At 40.9% G+C, this 15,683-nt stretch overlaps 1 protein-coding gene across 1 annotated transcript; it reads right to left on the reverse strand.

The window, feature by feature from the left end:
- Window positions 1–364: 364 nt before the first annotated feature.
- On the reverse strand, window positions 365–14,978 carry wapla (WAPL cohesin release factor a). Its single transcript, XM_017432458.2, has 20 exons — window positions 14,683–14,978; window positions 13,170–13,607; window positions 12,268–12,994; window positions 11,420–11,727; window positions 11,193–11,323; window positions 10,191–10,286; window positions 9,462–9,623; window positions 8,687–8,823; window positions 8,299–8,410; window positions 7,303–7,533; window positions 6,879–6,990; window positions 6,686–6,783; window positions 6,360–6,436; window positions 5,869–6,044; window positions 5,565–5,680; window positions 5,228–5,443; window positions 4,360–4,561; window positions 3,923–4,011; window positions 3,729–3,824; window positions 365–2,158 (listed from the first exon to the last, which is right to left on the reverse strand). Exons 2-20 carry the CDS (start codon window positions 13,579–13,581, stop codon window positions 2,093–2,095), a joined length of 3,564 nt encoding a protein of 1,187 aa, XP_017287947.1. The 5' UTR covers window positions 13,582–13,607; window positions 14,683–14,978; the 3' UTR covers window positions 365–2,092.
- Between the last annotated feature and the right edge of the window lie 705 nt (window positions 14,979–15,683).

The following is a 15,683-nucleotide window of genomic DNA, read 5'->3' on the forward strand; positions in this document are numbered from 1 at the left end:
ACCGCCGAGTGGAGCTGGGCGAACCAACCAGAATCAGAGCTCTTAATCTTTCACAGGCGTTTTGTCAAACGGAGACGAAGCAGGAGCTCGCAGATGTGCGAACACACTCATCTCCGCCCTGAAACAAGTGGGAAAAAGGCAAAGCAGAGTAATCCGATACATTCCCCTCATTGAGCTTCGAAGGCTTTAAAATAGTTGCAGATTTTGAGTAGGAAAATAAATCAAAACTGTCGGAAGAAACAAAACACACAAGTGTACTGAAAGTAGCAATTTAACAGTTTTTGAGATACAATTATTTACATGAAACCAGAGACAATGGTTTTAAAACGGGTACAAACTCCCCCCCCCCCCCCCACTTCCTGCAATTTTTTTTTTTTTTGTCAAACAACTCCAATATTATATAAAATAAAAATATAAGAGTTTAGAGGGGAAAAAAGAGAGGAGTCTACGTAATTTAAATGTCCGTTAACGGCTTTGTACAGGAGTATTTACATTCTAAAATTTCATTTCAACCCAAAAAAGAAAAAAGGAAAAACTTTGCAAAGTAATTAACAGTAAATTCTGTTGCAGCTCCGCTCGCTGCAGCTCTACAAACCAGATTAAATTGTCGTTTTATACAGGTATGGCTGTAATTCGGTTCAGTGATCGTACATGTGAGCAGTACACGACAGAGGCTTTTCAGAGGTTCAGGTGCATAATCACAGGTAAAATGACACGACAGCGGAATAAATAAAATGGGAGCAAATGTCGTCCGATGCAGACGCATCGGCTGCGTACGGCTGGACGCACTTTGTTAATTAATCGCAAGCATAAAATGACGTTTATGAATTCGATGATTTGAAAACTGCGCCTTTCGAAGCCAAAAAAAAGAAAAAAAAAAAAAACATCCGTCCAGTCTATGAGCTGATCTGCTGAGGCTAATTATATCCAAACAACAGCATTTCAACTGGGTAAAGACTTTGCACTTACACAACAAGAAGAAAAAGCCTTAAATTAAATATCTTTTTTTTTTCAAAATTATTTCATTACAAATTTAAAAAGAAGCACAACAATCATTTGGAGCAATTCATCATGTGGTATACCTGTGAGTTTGAAATGCATATAGTAATTACACACTGTTGAATTACTTAAAATTTAAATAATCTATGACTAAAATATAAAAATATATGGGAGACGAGGGGAAGAGGGAGGAATAAAACGTGACAGCTGTAAGTGCCATTCTCCTTCAGAGAACAGCCTAACAAAGATGGTGTGTCAAGCTGTCCTGACTTTAACAGTAATATCTTTTTGGGGGGGGGGAAGAAAAAGTCCTCGAGGACTACAGGGAAAACCTAAAAACGATTCATCGCTAAAAATATCGTCGGGCACAAACATACAAACCAAAGCTTAAAACTCCTCGTCGCCTTAAACATTCAGCCTAACTGCAAACACGTAGGTTAATGGATGTTCAAAATCATTTCACACTGGCTTACATATAGACATCATTCTAACATCCATGAAAATGATTGATTTCCCTGCTGATCAATTATTTCAACCTTGGCTTGGACGTAGATAGGCAGAGATTAAAATGTAATGATCCATAAAATCTGATTCAAAGCTTCACACTCTGGCTGCGCGACCAGAAATCAAGACTTGACAGGGAACAGGAGTCCCAGTGTGTGTGTGTGTGTGTGTGTGTGTGTGTGTGTCCCCGTGGCCCGCCGTCGTCAAAACCTTCCGGGACGACGCGTGGAGCCATCCCGCTTTGAGTCCGTTTCACGTGACATTCCACAGATTATTGAGAGCGTTCGGCCTCTGGCGCAGCTCCTGTCGGCAGATGGAAATCCGGTTCAGGTTTGAAATGCGGGCTTCGTCGGGCGACTGAGGAAAATCTTGCAGGTTTTTTTTTTTGTCAGCGAGCAGGGCTTTGGTTCAGGCTGAGCTCCAGAAAAGGGAGTGGAAAAACAAAATACGATGCACCAGTGTCATTTATCTGGGAGATTCAAGCGATCAAGTGAAGTCGAAGTCCTCTTAGTTGGTTGTGAGAGGGAGGGGGACTAGGGTGGTCTGGAATCCCTTTAAATGTGCAGAGTTCGCTGTGGTTCACTGTGTGTTAACAGTGTTCCAGGTATTCAATGACCCGTGAGATAGACTTCTGTCCTGTGGTGCCCACTGCACACTGCATGTGGAGACACAAGAGGGAAAATAAAGCAGGAGTGTGAGACAGGGCTAACATGCACAGCTGTGCTCGTAGGGTCTTGAGGCACAGACAGTAAAGACTTCTTTTTTTTTTTTTAAGCTTCTATTCAAAGGCAATTTTTATGAAACAGATGGTTCCAGTCATCAGTTCTGACAGGATGAATCACATTTCAAGCTGCTGCAAAATACCCATCTGTGACTGTGACACAGTTCAATATTAATCCAACCAATTAGTGATTTTTTTCCAAAACTCGTATAACTACTTGAAATATGCTGCTCCCTGTACAAATCAGAATGGAATTTGCAAATCACACTAACATATTAAGCTCTTAACAACCAAGCTCCATCTTATATTAAAGATCTTATTGTTCCGTATTTTCCTAACAGAGCTCTTCGCTCTCAGCCTGCAGGTTTAATTGTGGTTCCTAGAGTTTCTAAAAAGGGAGGTGGAGCTTTCAGTTCTCAGGCTCCTCTATTGTGGAACCAACTTCCTGTTTCTGTCCGTGAGGCTGACACCCTGTCAGGCTTAAGACTTTCCTTTTTGATAAATCCTATAGTTTGGGTTGGTTTGGGTTTCCCGAGCTATCCTTTAGTTCTGCTGCTATAGGCTCAGACTGCCGGAGGACAAACTGACCACATGTCCCAACCCTCTGTATTCTCTATTTTTGTGCATATAATTATTGCTGACATTACCTGCCTATTTCTTCTCACAGAAACTACATCTGGATCAATAGCAGGTATGTTTGCTGGTCTTTCCTGTCCTCAGAACCCCCAGATGGCCGACCAATTGAATTAATCGGATTTGAATCTGGATCCAAATTGGATTTAAGATTTAGACTAGCTTTTTCTTTCTTCTGTATGGTGTCCCGAGATACGTTTTTGTTGTGAATTAGTGTTTTATGAATAAACTGAACTGAACAACTAGAACAAACAAACCCTTAAGAATAATAAAAACATATCGATCACATTTTCTACATGGCAGTCTTTCATAAACGCAGAAAGTAGCTGCGATTTTACAGCAGCTAGGAAGCTACAGAGAGATTTTAGTTGAGCAACTAGACAGCCTTTTATTTACATTTGTGATTGAGATATTTTTCAGCCCTCAGTCTTTTAATAAATAAATGAAAAAAATAGATTAAGGCTTTTTTTCTCAGAGTGAGGCTGAAATAATTTGTAATGAAAAAGGTAATTTGGCCTTATAATTAAAAAAAATAAAAAAAATCGGTGAGTTTGAAATGTTTTTTTATTTTTTGGGTACGAGCCACGGTACTTCAGAAAAATGTGCTTTTATTCAATAAGTCCAAATAAATTGCTTTTTGCATCCTTTTTTTCAATTTACATGGAACCAAGGCCTGAATCAACACCCAAAAGCACTTTTAAAATGACTCTTTTTCTTTTTTGGTTTTCAGAAAATGAATTTGATTTGTTTCCATTACAAGATTTAGCAACTTTCCGTATGCCTTTCAACTTAAATCTCAGTGTCGGCATCACCAAACAACAACAACAACAAAAAAAAAAAAAACACGATTTCTCCTGCCGATCATACTCACAGTGAGGTTCATGAAACTCAAGAACTTCTTCAGCATTTCTGTCATGATCGAGAAATCCCCTTTAGGAAGGTGTTTCCTCACAGTAGTCACATTTATCTGAGGATGACAGAGACGTTGGTGACAAACATAAATATCTTTGGGTGAGAAAATATCCTCAAATCATATTAGAGTGTGTGCGCTTGGCATATTCTCACCTGGCTGCCCTGACAGAGGCAACCGAGTAACAGAGCCGTGTAGGAGGCAACGATGCTGTCCTCCATATGCTTGCCTGCGTGCTGCAGAGCTACAGCAAACACAAGGGATTAAAAAAAAATAAAAATATGGTCCTAATTATAGTTACCTAATTATCTAATGAAAAATGGATTGCAATATGCATGCATAAATCAAATCATAAGTGCAACCTTTTTTTTTAGTCTCCATATTCCAGCAGTATATTGTAGTTTTGTTCACTTGAATTGTAATTGCTGTAATCTACTCATCAGCTGTAAATTACAGCGAAGAAGCAAAAAAAATATATAATTAGGACGGAGCCATGCAAAAGTAATGGCTCCAGAATTAAACGTACTTGTCTAGACTCGAAACAAATCTAAAGACGACTCCCTTTACATGCACAACACACGCAGGTGTCTACCTTTATTTAGGTCCAACTCTTCGTCCTCCTCCTCCTTCTTTTCAGCTTGGCTGTCGTTGGTTTCAGACGCCACCCACTGGATCTCTCCTGACGTCTCCTGCCACTCTCCACTTTGGTCCAGCGCTGGTTTGGGGGCCTCACTGATGAGGTCGTCCGTCTTCGCCTCGGCCAGGATGGCGGCGCGTTCCCTCTCAAGGAAGAGCTGGGATTTAGTGGGGGGAAAAAAAACAACAGTTGGGATGTCAGAAAACAAGCCAAAGCTGGAGCTAGTTAGTATTTTTGCAGCAATGCTTTATGAAATATAAGGGGTTTTTCTGCATGAAACAGACTAGTCAGATGTGCTAAATACTGTGATATAAATCTGTTCTTTTAAATTCTGCATAATTTCTTCTTTTTAATTTTTTTTAAATCAGAGAAAACTTTGTTTGAAGTAGTGTTTAAAAAGCAGGAGTCGAATAACAGTAAAACATTTTGATTTTAAAATTAAATCCAGCATCCATCGACCTACACTCGCTGATTAGTATTTATTCTGTGAAAAGAACATGACTACATCCTTGTGAGTTTATTGACTGAATTATTGAATGTTGCAGCTTGTGTTCTGTGCAGTGTGCAGAGATATAAAATGAACAACATTCCTGGCAAGAAACAGCTTATTAGCAGATTCCCCCCCCCCCCCCCCCCCCCCCCCCNNNCCCCCCCCCCCCCCCCCGTGCATTCATCAGAACAGACAAAAACAACATTTTACCCTTGCCACAGCTCATCACTTTTTCTGTGCTCAAATCATCATTACACGGGAAGACATGAAAACATCTCCTGTTAAGACTAAATAAACGCCTGAAATGACAACTAGAAAATGTGTGTTTTGTACCTTCACCAGGGCAGCCAAAGCTCCTGAGGGATTTGGGATGTCAGTCCCGTCTCCCGGAGCCTCAGCTGACGCTGCTGCGGTCTCCGTTTGTGTTTGGTCAGCAGGTTGCGTCAGGCTGTCTTCCAAACATGTGTCATCCACGTTGTACTCCATCTCCACCAGACAGTGGCGGTTTCTGGAGCTGTACTCCACAAGGTTAATTAGGAGCCCCAAACCCTGATGTACACAACAAATGTGAAACACAAAGAGAAAGAGAGGGAAAAAAAAAAAAAAAAAACGGAGGTTAGTCAGAAACTGCGTTCATGCTGCATCGTTTCGTTCCTGTAAACAACCTTACCAATACTCGCACGTCAAAGCGCTGCTCCTGCGGGATGTAGCGTGGCACTCGAAGGACACAATTGAGAGCGGTCACTATTAGCTGCTCCTGTTCACCCGTTTTGGTGCTTCCCCATTCTGCAAATACAAGCCAACGTCAGTCCCTGCAGTATATAACACTGTTGGAAATCCAGACGGACACGAACCAGTCTTGAGAAACATGATCCGAATTGGAGTCAAGACATTTCGAAAATGCATTCATATCAAGGAGGCACTGCTAGAAACAAACTGTCTAGAGACCAAAACGCAGCTTTGAGTGAACGTACCGTTGTCATGGGTAAGGTTGAGCAGCACCCCTATAACAGCCCTCATGCAATCCTCCACGGCCTTCCCCACGTTGCTGAAGCTACAGTGCGGCAGTGTCACGCCCGACGACGACACCGAGCTGTTGTTCAACGCTCTGCTGTACCTTTGGATCATATCCTCACAGTACCGCAAAGCTCTGGCGACAGGAACAAAAAAGGTTTTCATGAGAAATCATAAAAAGCGAAGCGAAACAACACATGCTGGAAACAATGAATGAGAGAAAAGCCAAAAGAAAGACAACTGAGATCAGCTTCATCTGGCTTCTGGTCTGTGCAGCAACTTTTAGGCCAGTTTGGTTCGATTATAAAAAAAAAACAGTCAATTTTTTGCTAACAATATTAGTAAGCAGGAGTCACCTGTTATATTACTGGGCTAATCTAATTGCTACAATAAAGGAAAAATGAAGAATAAGGGTGAGCTGAATTAAATGAAATAATTGGATGGTGCTTACCGAGCAGAAGAGACAATAAGCTGAGAGTCTTTGTAGGCAATCAGGTAACTCTGATTTTCTGGGTTCTGTACTGTCACCTGTTAGCAGAATATCACAGGGAAATAGTATTAGTGGAGGCTACATGTTACCAAAGGCTCTAAAAGTACAGAAAACAAACAAAGGCCTTCGTTTTAAGTGCAGATATTTGATCAAAAACCTTTAACAAAGACAGTTAAAAGATAAAAGGTTATTTTTAAACTTAAGTTGGTGACAAAGTTAAAGTAATCTTATCCTTGAGTATGCTTGAAAGGCAGAACTCATGTTTAAAAAAAAAACCCTGTACTTACACTTTCAAGCACCCTCAGACACCTTTCAGCGCCCCACAGAGCTGCGACAAGATTATCTTTGTCATCTTCTTGGCTCAGGTTCTGGACACACTCTTTCACTGTGGCGACACAAACCCAACACACAAGACTTGCTCACATTTTTACAACTACTACGCAGACAGCTGATAAAAAAAACGGATCAGCTTACACATACCTTTGTCTACAATGTGGTCCAGACCTCCAAGTAGCCGTAGCTCTTCTTTGAACCAGTCCCCAGCCCTCTTGGAGGTCAGTGATAATAACGTCTCCATGGCAAGGTGGCCCGTCTATAAAAAAAAAAGATTTCAAATCTGCAGAATTAGGGACAATAATATTTCATAGCCAGCAACTTTGTCATTTATGCACCAAAATAAAGCACCTAATGATAAATGTTGCCCGTAGAATTATTTGCATGAAGCATTTCACAAATATGCAAAAACTAGGTTTACTCACTAATTAATCTGTATGCAGTTTAACAACATAAAGTTCACCAAGTTATTCTTTAAAAAATGAGTTGGACCTCATTTCTGAACATTTCTATTCAAGAAATTTAGGAATAACTGAATAAAAAAAAATTCTTTGGATTACAAACAACACACCGTGATGTTCTCCAAGTCCAGATGCTTGTTGTGCACCGTCTCACACAGCTTCCTGATCTTCTCTTTGACCTTCGCCACTTCCTTCGCAGTGAGCTGATCCTGGCTGCCTGAGTAGTCCTGGTCCAGTTCCAGCAGCTTGATCATTAGCTCCAGGCATGCTCTGTCAAGATCCATGTTAAGACGATCCCGACTCAGAATGTACATGAGGGCAGCCGTGCACAGAGCGAGGTTCTGAAAGAACAAGAGGCTGGCTTTAATGAATTGGTTTGGGGTTTTAAGCAGCGCTGCCCAATGTGATCATTTCTAACCAGTTCTACAAGTGCAATTAATTCATACATTATAAGAAGGTCACAGTATTTATTTAAATAATAGCATATTTCAAAGACTGTCACAAAACAAACAAAGGTTACTTCCTAAAGAATAAATAGAGAATCGTGTTTTGTAAATAATTGTTCAGGAATGTGCAGGTCACCCAATCATGTCAAAGTTTATAATACAGGCTAACAATACAGGTCTGTCTTATTAGAGGCTAAAACAGCAGAGTCGGGTAAAAAAAATTTAAAAACATCATCTAAAATGTAGACAAAAATACAGAAAGTTCGACACTAGAAGTTAAAAATAAAATCAGTGTACAAGTGTGGCGCTCTGGGAAGCCAGAGGGTAGATTTATGCATATGTTCCTGTTTGAGACAGAAAATGGAGCTGAATCGATGCTTTGCACTCAGTTCTGGAGTAAAAAAAAAAATAGAAAAGTGGTTCTATTTTGGGAGGCAACTAACACAAGATAAATATGATCAAGAATCTGTGTAGCTGTTCATAAACCTGTTCTGCCCACCTAAATATGAACTTATTGTTGGAAACACTGGATATTATTACGTGTGTACAGCTAACGTTGGGGTGCACCGAGTGTTTGCAAAAAGTTAATACACAACTGTTCCTCTTGTAAATGCAAACAGAAAATGACAAAAAAAAATTAAAAAAAGAAGCTGGACTGACCGAGTGCTGTGGAGCATCGCTGAGGATTTTGAAGACCTGAGCCACTTTTCCTCTGGCCCGCAGGTGCATCCTGAAACTGGGCATGGCACACCGCGTGGCCAGGCTGATTATACTGAGACGAGAAGGGAGGAAAGCACAGCAACACTTTTGTGTTCATTTAAACCCAATTTTAATTACCTGTATATTTTTTGAGTAAATTAATCTGCAAGACAATAAGTGGTTTATAAACAATACTTCGATTACATGTATTATCATTCTAATCATTTCAGGGTAATCTGTATTCAGTATGTTTAAGGTGGTGCAAGAAAAAATAAATAAATAAAACCTTCTCAGACCAGAGTTGACAAGCTCACCAAGGAGAGGGCACAGAGTGCTTTATCCCACTTACCTAAGGCATCTTGTGTTAAGCGGCTGACTGCTCTTCAGACCCGTTTCCAGATACTCAAAGTCGTCTGTGAACTCTTGATTCTCTCCGAACTCCACCACGTCGTTGAAGTGCTTCACATGCTGCACCACTGTGTATAGCTGGTAAATGAGGAATGGGGTTAATTACAGCCGTGCGGCTGAAAAGCGGCGTACCCGTCCAGGGATGCGTCTGCGCGAACATCAATCGAACCGCTCTCACTGTTAAATTTCTCTGCAGGTTGCATTACAGATAATAGCTAACTGTGCTAATACGCCTCATCAATAACAGCTCAGCATGTGGAGTCGGGGCCTGATCAGCAGTTCTTTCTGTATGTTTACCAGTAGCAGCCATCACGTTGGGAGTTTGAAACGGCATCGGTGTGTGGCGACAGCTCATTGTGGCTGGTAATGCTGTACTTCAGGGGATCTGTGGCTAACGGCAGGATCTAAAGCTAGAAGGCCATCTGTAAATGACACAAGCTGTAGGGGTGTTTAAATTACCAGCAACTGTCCTTATTGCTACTTTCAACTCACAGTTGGGTTCAAATAAACAATAATGAGCTTGACATCCATGAAATGAAAGCCATTTATTGTATAACATGCATTAAAGGGGTAAAAGCATCATGAAAAAAAAGATTAATTCATAACAGCGTGCAAATAAATATATATTTTAAAAAATTACACAGAGTAGAGAAGTTTTCTCTTCACTTGCTGTTACTAAGCAAAAGAAAAGCCATCTCACTGTGCCCTGAACTCACCTCTTTATCTTCCTTCCTGCATTTTAGCGCTGTCACAATATCCTGGTTGAGTCGCGTGGGCATGGTCTCTGACTTGATGACTTTTGGTGGTGGCGGTGGGGCTTTGAACAAGCCGTCATCTTTGTGGGAGTTGCTGTCCTTGGTGCTGCTCGATAACGTGGCCTAAGGAAGAAAATAAGCAGGGAAGTGAGGCTCACACACACACAAAAAAAAGAAGAAAACAAAATCTGTATAATGACGTGTCTGCAGAATTTACCACAGATGAACAGCTTGTTAAGCACACACATCTATAATAATAACTGCTGCTAACAGATGTCAAAGGAATTAGGGCAAAGTTAACAACAATTTTTAAATCCTTGCTGTCGGAATCCACCGTCTCCGAACAAACATTTAGTTCCACGGAGTGAATTCGGCACAAAATAAACAAGCAAAAACCAGGTTCGCTTGTCTGGTAAAATAATTCAAGAAACAATTTAGGGCAAAATAAAACCTCACTAAAAGACCAATGACTTGTGAACAGAAGGAAAACATTGTGATAAATTGTTCTAGTCATTAGCATTTGGTTTAAACCAAACCCTTTCATAGCACTCGACCCAATTGTGCACAATAAGAACGCAAATGTTTAAATTAAATGCTTTAAACGTACACACATATATTCACACTGACAGACAGACTTCACCTGAGATTAGTGTAGAGAAAGGTGCAATAAAGCTAAGCACAATGTCTCACCGGAGCAGTATGAGATCGAGAAAGTGGAGGCACGGGTATCTCCTCGGGCTCTGGTTGGTTCCAGTGGCGAGCGTTGTACACAGCTTTAGATGGAGACTGGAGCACGAGAAGAATTGAATAAATTTGTTATTTTGACAGAGAGAAAGAACAATCTGTGTAATATGATGTAACTGGTTCCATTTATTTAATCATAGCATCACAGAAAAACACCAACTTAAACCTTGAAACGCGTGAGAAAAGCCTATAAATAAAACTTTCCATTTTATATCTATAAAACCACTAAATTCATGTTGTTGATAAACTAGGACAAGTACAGCCTCAGTGTGATGCTTAATAGTCTCCATGCAGCACAAAACATTTCTTGTAAATGGCACATCGTGTGACTCAAGCGCACATTACGCAGGCAAAGCAGAAACTTCTAAACATGTTGGAAGGAGTAAACAAGCAGAATTAGGAGGACAGATCGCAAATAACCCAAAGCCACTGCAGAACATGATTCAGATTACATTTTAAAAAGGGAAACGTGGGCAGAAAAACATCACAAATTGGAACTGAGTTATTAGATAAATACAGGCCTGACCAGGAGGTAACATTCAAATCTCTGCACATGACACCCACGTTTGTGCGCGCTTTAAAGCACACATTTAGTCACTTCATGTGAGAACAGAATCACAAGTTAATCCCTGGACAACGAAATTCAGCCCTCGAGTCCACAAGTGTAGTTCCAACCTACATTACTGCTGACTCACGGAATTATATTATATAAAACAACAGCCAAAAGTGTTTTATGTTAAGCTGCTCAACTTCCTACTTCCTCTGCATTCATCTAAATCTCTCATCGTCAAGTTTAATAATTAAGTAGATCTACAGAGTTCCGTTTTTTTTTTGCCTGCTCAGTTTTAGAATTAGTGTTTTAATAACAATTAAAATTAAACTTGTACATAAGAGGCAAAAAAATTATGAAAGCAAAGAAGAAAACGATAAATGTAGACATATAAATACCTTTTTAGGTCCGCTAAAAATCTTTTTGAACCCACTGCCTGCGTCCTTGGACTTGTCACTTGGCTTTCCTGGTCGCCCTTTGTGCCCATCGATGCCGCCGGGGCTGGGGTCGTCTAAGAAGTCAAAAGCATCTGTGGGAAAAGTCGAAGCACGTTTCAAAGGATTATGTAGAAAAATTAACCGAACGTCGTCGCAGATTTTGCCGTGGCAACATTCTATTTGTTCACCTGTGTTACTGCTAGCTTGACTGTCCTGAGAGTCGCTGGTGTGGGGACTGTCCACACCGGAGCTCAGAGACGCTAAAGCTGCGGCCGCCTTTTTGGCCTTTTTTTCTTTCACCTGACAGCTCTCGTCGTCGCTGTCACTCTCGCTTAGGTCGTCAAAGCCAAAGTACTTGATCTTGTAGCTGCTCTTGCCTGCCGCGCCGCCCTCAGAACACTCCTCATCCTCCTCGCCGTCTTTGTCCTCAAAGCCAAAGAACTCCAGTTTGGTCTCAGCCTTAGTCTTTTTTGTTTTCGCCTGGGTGGGTCTAAACCTTCACATGAAGAAAGGGGAGGGGGAACAGATTTGTTCATTCTTCTCTGTATTATTGAAGTTTTTTTACTCAGACAAAGGGGTGGAAGTTAAAGCAGGACAACACAATTAAAACTGCATCTATTTTAGAATCCTAACTCAGTGGATAAAACGATTTTATTAAAAGTTTGACAACTAAAAGAAAAGTCAGCACAAGGTTATAGGTCAGAAACTACTGAAGCCTAAGTAAACAGAGGTGTTATGATGGTCACTGCATACACTAATAGCAGTGTTTCCAAATAACTGATCTGCATATCTTCAAGTGAAACAACTAAAGCGTGAAGTTGTGTGCAGCAACACAAATGTGGTAACATGTAAGACACTGACTCCTCATACGTAAACACACATAACCCTAGTTCAAAAAAACCAAAGGAGCTACTCCTTTAAGACAATTGTTTGTTAAACTGGAAAACTAGCTGTAAATCTTTTTTTTATAAAGCTGCTTTCAAGGCACACATTAACCCAAAAAAAATATTAAAAAAAAAAAAAAAAAATCACTCACCTTGTAGGTTTAGCTGGCTGTGCATCAGACTTCTTCTTCATCTGACCCGACTCTCCGAGGTCAGCAGGGGTAGCTTGGGGCACCAGTTCGTCGATGCTTCGCTCAACTGAATCCTGAATGGTGACGTTGCACACTGACACACAGGACGGGTGCAGAACCGTGTAGTCCCGCACTCTCCCACCACCTCTGCCTGCAGGCTTAGCTGCTGGTTTAGCTGCTGCTTTAGCACTGCCAGCAGTACTACTTGCACTCGCAGAAAGGACACTATTGGGTTTGACTTGGGCACTCGCTGTGTCGGTGGGTTTGTCGCTGTTGCTTTCAACAGGTTCAGAATGCATTTTATCAGGTCGGTTGGGCCGCTGGTATTTCTTGCAGTTTGAGGCTCTTAGGGTAAACGGGGAGGGAGGAATGTTGTCCACTGGTTCTGGTGGAAGCTCTGTGGAATGCTCCTGCTCTGCTTTCTTCACCTCCTCTGGCAAAAATCCATCGTAAGAAACAGACGTTTGGAGGTCTTTGCTTCCTCCCGGTGCATCAGTTGATAGTTTTAGGATGGGGTCTAAATAAAGAGTGGAGTAAACAGGTGTCTGGGACACTGAGGAGTTTTTGCTTTCAGAAAAGACTGTGTTTGACAAAGAAGTCGGGCTTGCAGGTTTTTGATTTCCATCTAATGCACTTTTGTACCACGGCTGGTTGTTTTTAACATTCTTCTCCTCTGATGCTTGCTTACCTAAGAAAGGAGAATAAAATTATTTAAGGTTAGATAAAAACTGAAACTAGTTATCAGGGGGTGACAACTGAGCAACAAATAAAGATTACACACGTGTCATTAACGGAAAATGATGTGACATAAAATAACAACATTACAAAGGCCCTAATGGGTCAGTTTTCTCTTGTTTACTTACTTGTAAAAGTAGCTGTTACACTTGCAGAGCGTTGAGCAGAAGAAACAGCGGCAGCAGTCACTCTGCTTTGCACTTCAGCGGGTTTTGTTGCAGGTTTTGTTGCAGGTTTTGTTGCATCCTTTTCTGCGACGCTCGTTTCCGGCCCGCCGTGAGAGGTCACAGTCTTGGACTCTTCGTCGCTGTCAAAACCAAACGGATCTTCTTCGCTGTCACTGTCCTCGAGCCTGGGCCTTTTGGGGGCGTCGAGTTCACCGGGTTTTAACAGAGGCCTTTTAGATCCCAGCTGAGCCTTGTAGGTGGTTTCCCCCCATTTGGTAGTCAGAGTGGGCTTTTTATTGGAGAAGACCTCTTCGAATTTTGAATTAGCCTCGCCTCCCTTGCGGTTGTACGTTTTACCAAATCTGGATGTCATGTTGAATGCTGTATGTTACATATTCTCTGTTGACAGAAGCAGAGAAACTTCAACATTTCACACAAACATTAAGTAAACTGTATGATCAGTAGGCACGTACCCACCAGGCAAGCAGCGAACATGTCTAGTATTGTAAAAAATGTTGGCACCTTCTGAATCTGTCAACATTTTTCTGACTATTGTTGACTTCTGCCCCCATAATAGCCCAAAGCTGTCCTCTTGCACAAAGACTGCATGTAATAGCTGAATATTAGACATCTTTGTTATATGTTTGTAGACTATTGTCCTATTTTAAGAGATGACGCTGGAAAGAGAATGCTTACACATTTTAATTGTAAAACAATTGAATTTTTTTTTGGTTAATAATTTTCTTGCTGTTACTAATTGAGGTGTACTGAAAAATAGGCGAGAAACACAGACGTGGGTTTAAAATGAAAAGTACATCTTCAAATAGAAATGGCAACAAATAATCATGTCTTAAACACCACAATCGCTCACTTGCACTTATTCATACAAAAAGAAAAAGCGAAATTGTCTAGTTTAAAGAGGATTATCATCTGGAGAATATGATACAAATTCATAAACATATTATTAATCGTAATATCTATATAAATGTTAATGCTACTGCAACACTAAACACGTTTAGGAAAGCGCAAACTAGTATTTGATTTTGGGAAAGTCAGTCAATTCGACAAAGTTGAGTCAACTGACGGTTGATAGCATGTTAGCATTGCTAGCTTTAGCTTTCAAATTAATTCTTTACGTCTGAGCGACACGGCAGAGGTACAGAAGGAGTTTGGTCAACTTTCATAAAAGTTAATTACATTACCTGTCACTGACAGAGAATATAACTTATTTACGTCTGCTAACTCCAGCTCGGCCTGCATGTAAAGTTAACTACTGCGAAGTTAGCTGTTAGCTTCAGCACTGCTAACTACGCTAACGTAAGTCTCTTGTTTACATTTTCTAACCTCGCAGGATTTTACGCAGGGAAGATTGCTTTCAAACACGACCGATCGTGCATACGTAGAAATTTAAGTGCATATATTACCATCAAAAGTTGTAATAAGTGTGAAGGGGGAAAGCAGAGCAGACTATTACCTTTCAACTCCAGCTAATCGTCCGCTTGTTTCCAACCGGCGAGGCCTGATCGGCCACTCACGCACAAATCAAGCGGGTAAAGTCCGTTCAGAGCTGCAGAAAAGGCACTAGAAACACATCTCCGCTCTAAATATGTCTCAAAAGCAATGCTCGTTGTGTAAGAAAGGCGTCCCAAACGTACCAGACGCTAAACCTGTCTAAATATAGAAGATAATCCGGAGTTTTTGCATTTTTTAGGTGCAACTGACGGCCATTAAAATATCCCCTCCCTCCTCGATGCTTGGAAAGACCCTCATCACGTACTACGCTGGTAGAACGGAAATCGACCAATCAGCGCCAGGGATGCTGCCCCGTGCTTTGCGCTTGTGTCAACAAACGCGTCTCTGATTGGTTCAGAATAAAATCAAAACAAGCGACAGGGGGCGCTGCAGGATCGCTTTTTGAACTTGAGGACGTGCCAAACAAAACTGCATACGGTCGGTTGGTGACCCTGCAGTCTACAGCAGGGCGACTTTTAGGAAATTCAGCAAACCATGTGCATAACCACACAAAAAATGGATCCTAAAACCATCATGGTTGATAACTAAATGTAAAACTAAAGTAGGCTTTTAGAAAGCAAATGCTCTTTCTGTCGGGGGGAAAAACTCTAAAATGCCTCAAATATACCGTGTGTGGCCTTTGCATTTGATATCACTTTCTTTTTAATATCCACCTAAGTTTTGAAGAATCAGGTGAAAAGAAATAAAAAAATGTCAGTTTTCACTGAGACGATTTATTAATCAAAATAGTTTTAAAAATGGTATGTTATGTCTCCAGAAATAAGTTACAGAGTTACCTTTATGCAATGGTTTACATGTTCAGTGTTCTGTGCCCACCTTAAGGAGCTGCTGTAGTACACCTACTCATCCATATTCTGTACCTGCGTTACCTCTAGAGGTGACCTGCCCTTCAGGAAGTCTAAACAGAGACACACATTTGGATTGTGGAAAGAAGCTACAGTA

The sequence above is a fragment of the Kryptolebias marmoratus genome, linkage group LG22 (assembly GCF_001649575.2).
Source record: "Kryptolebias marmoratus isolate JLee-2015 linkage group LG22, ASM164957v2, whole genome shotgun sequence".
NCBI classification, from domain to species: Eukaryota; Metazoa; Chordata; class Actinopteri; order Cyprinodontiformes; family Rivulidae; genus Kryptolebias; species Kryptolebias marmoratus.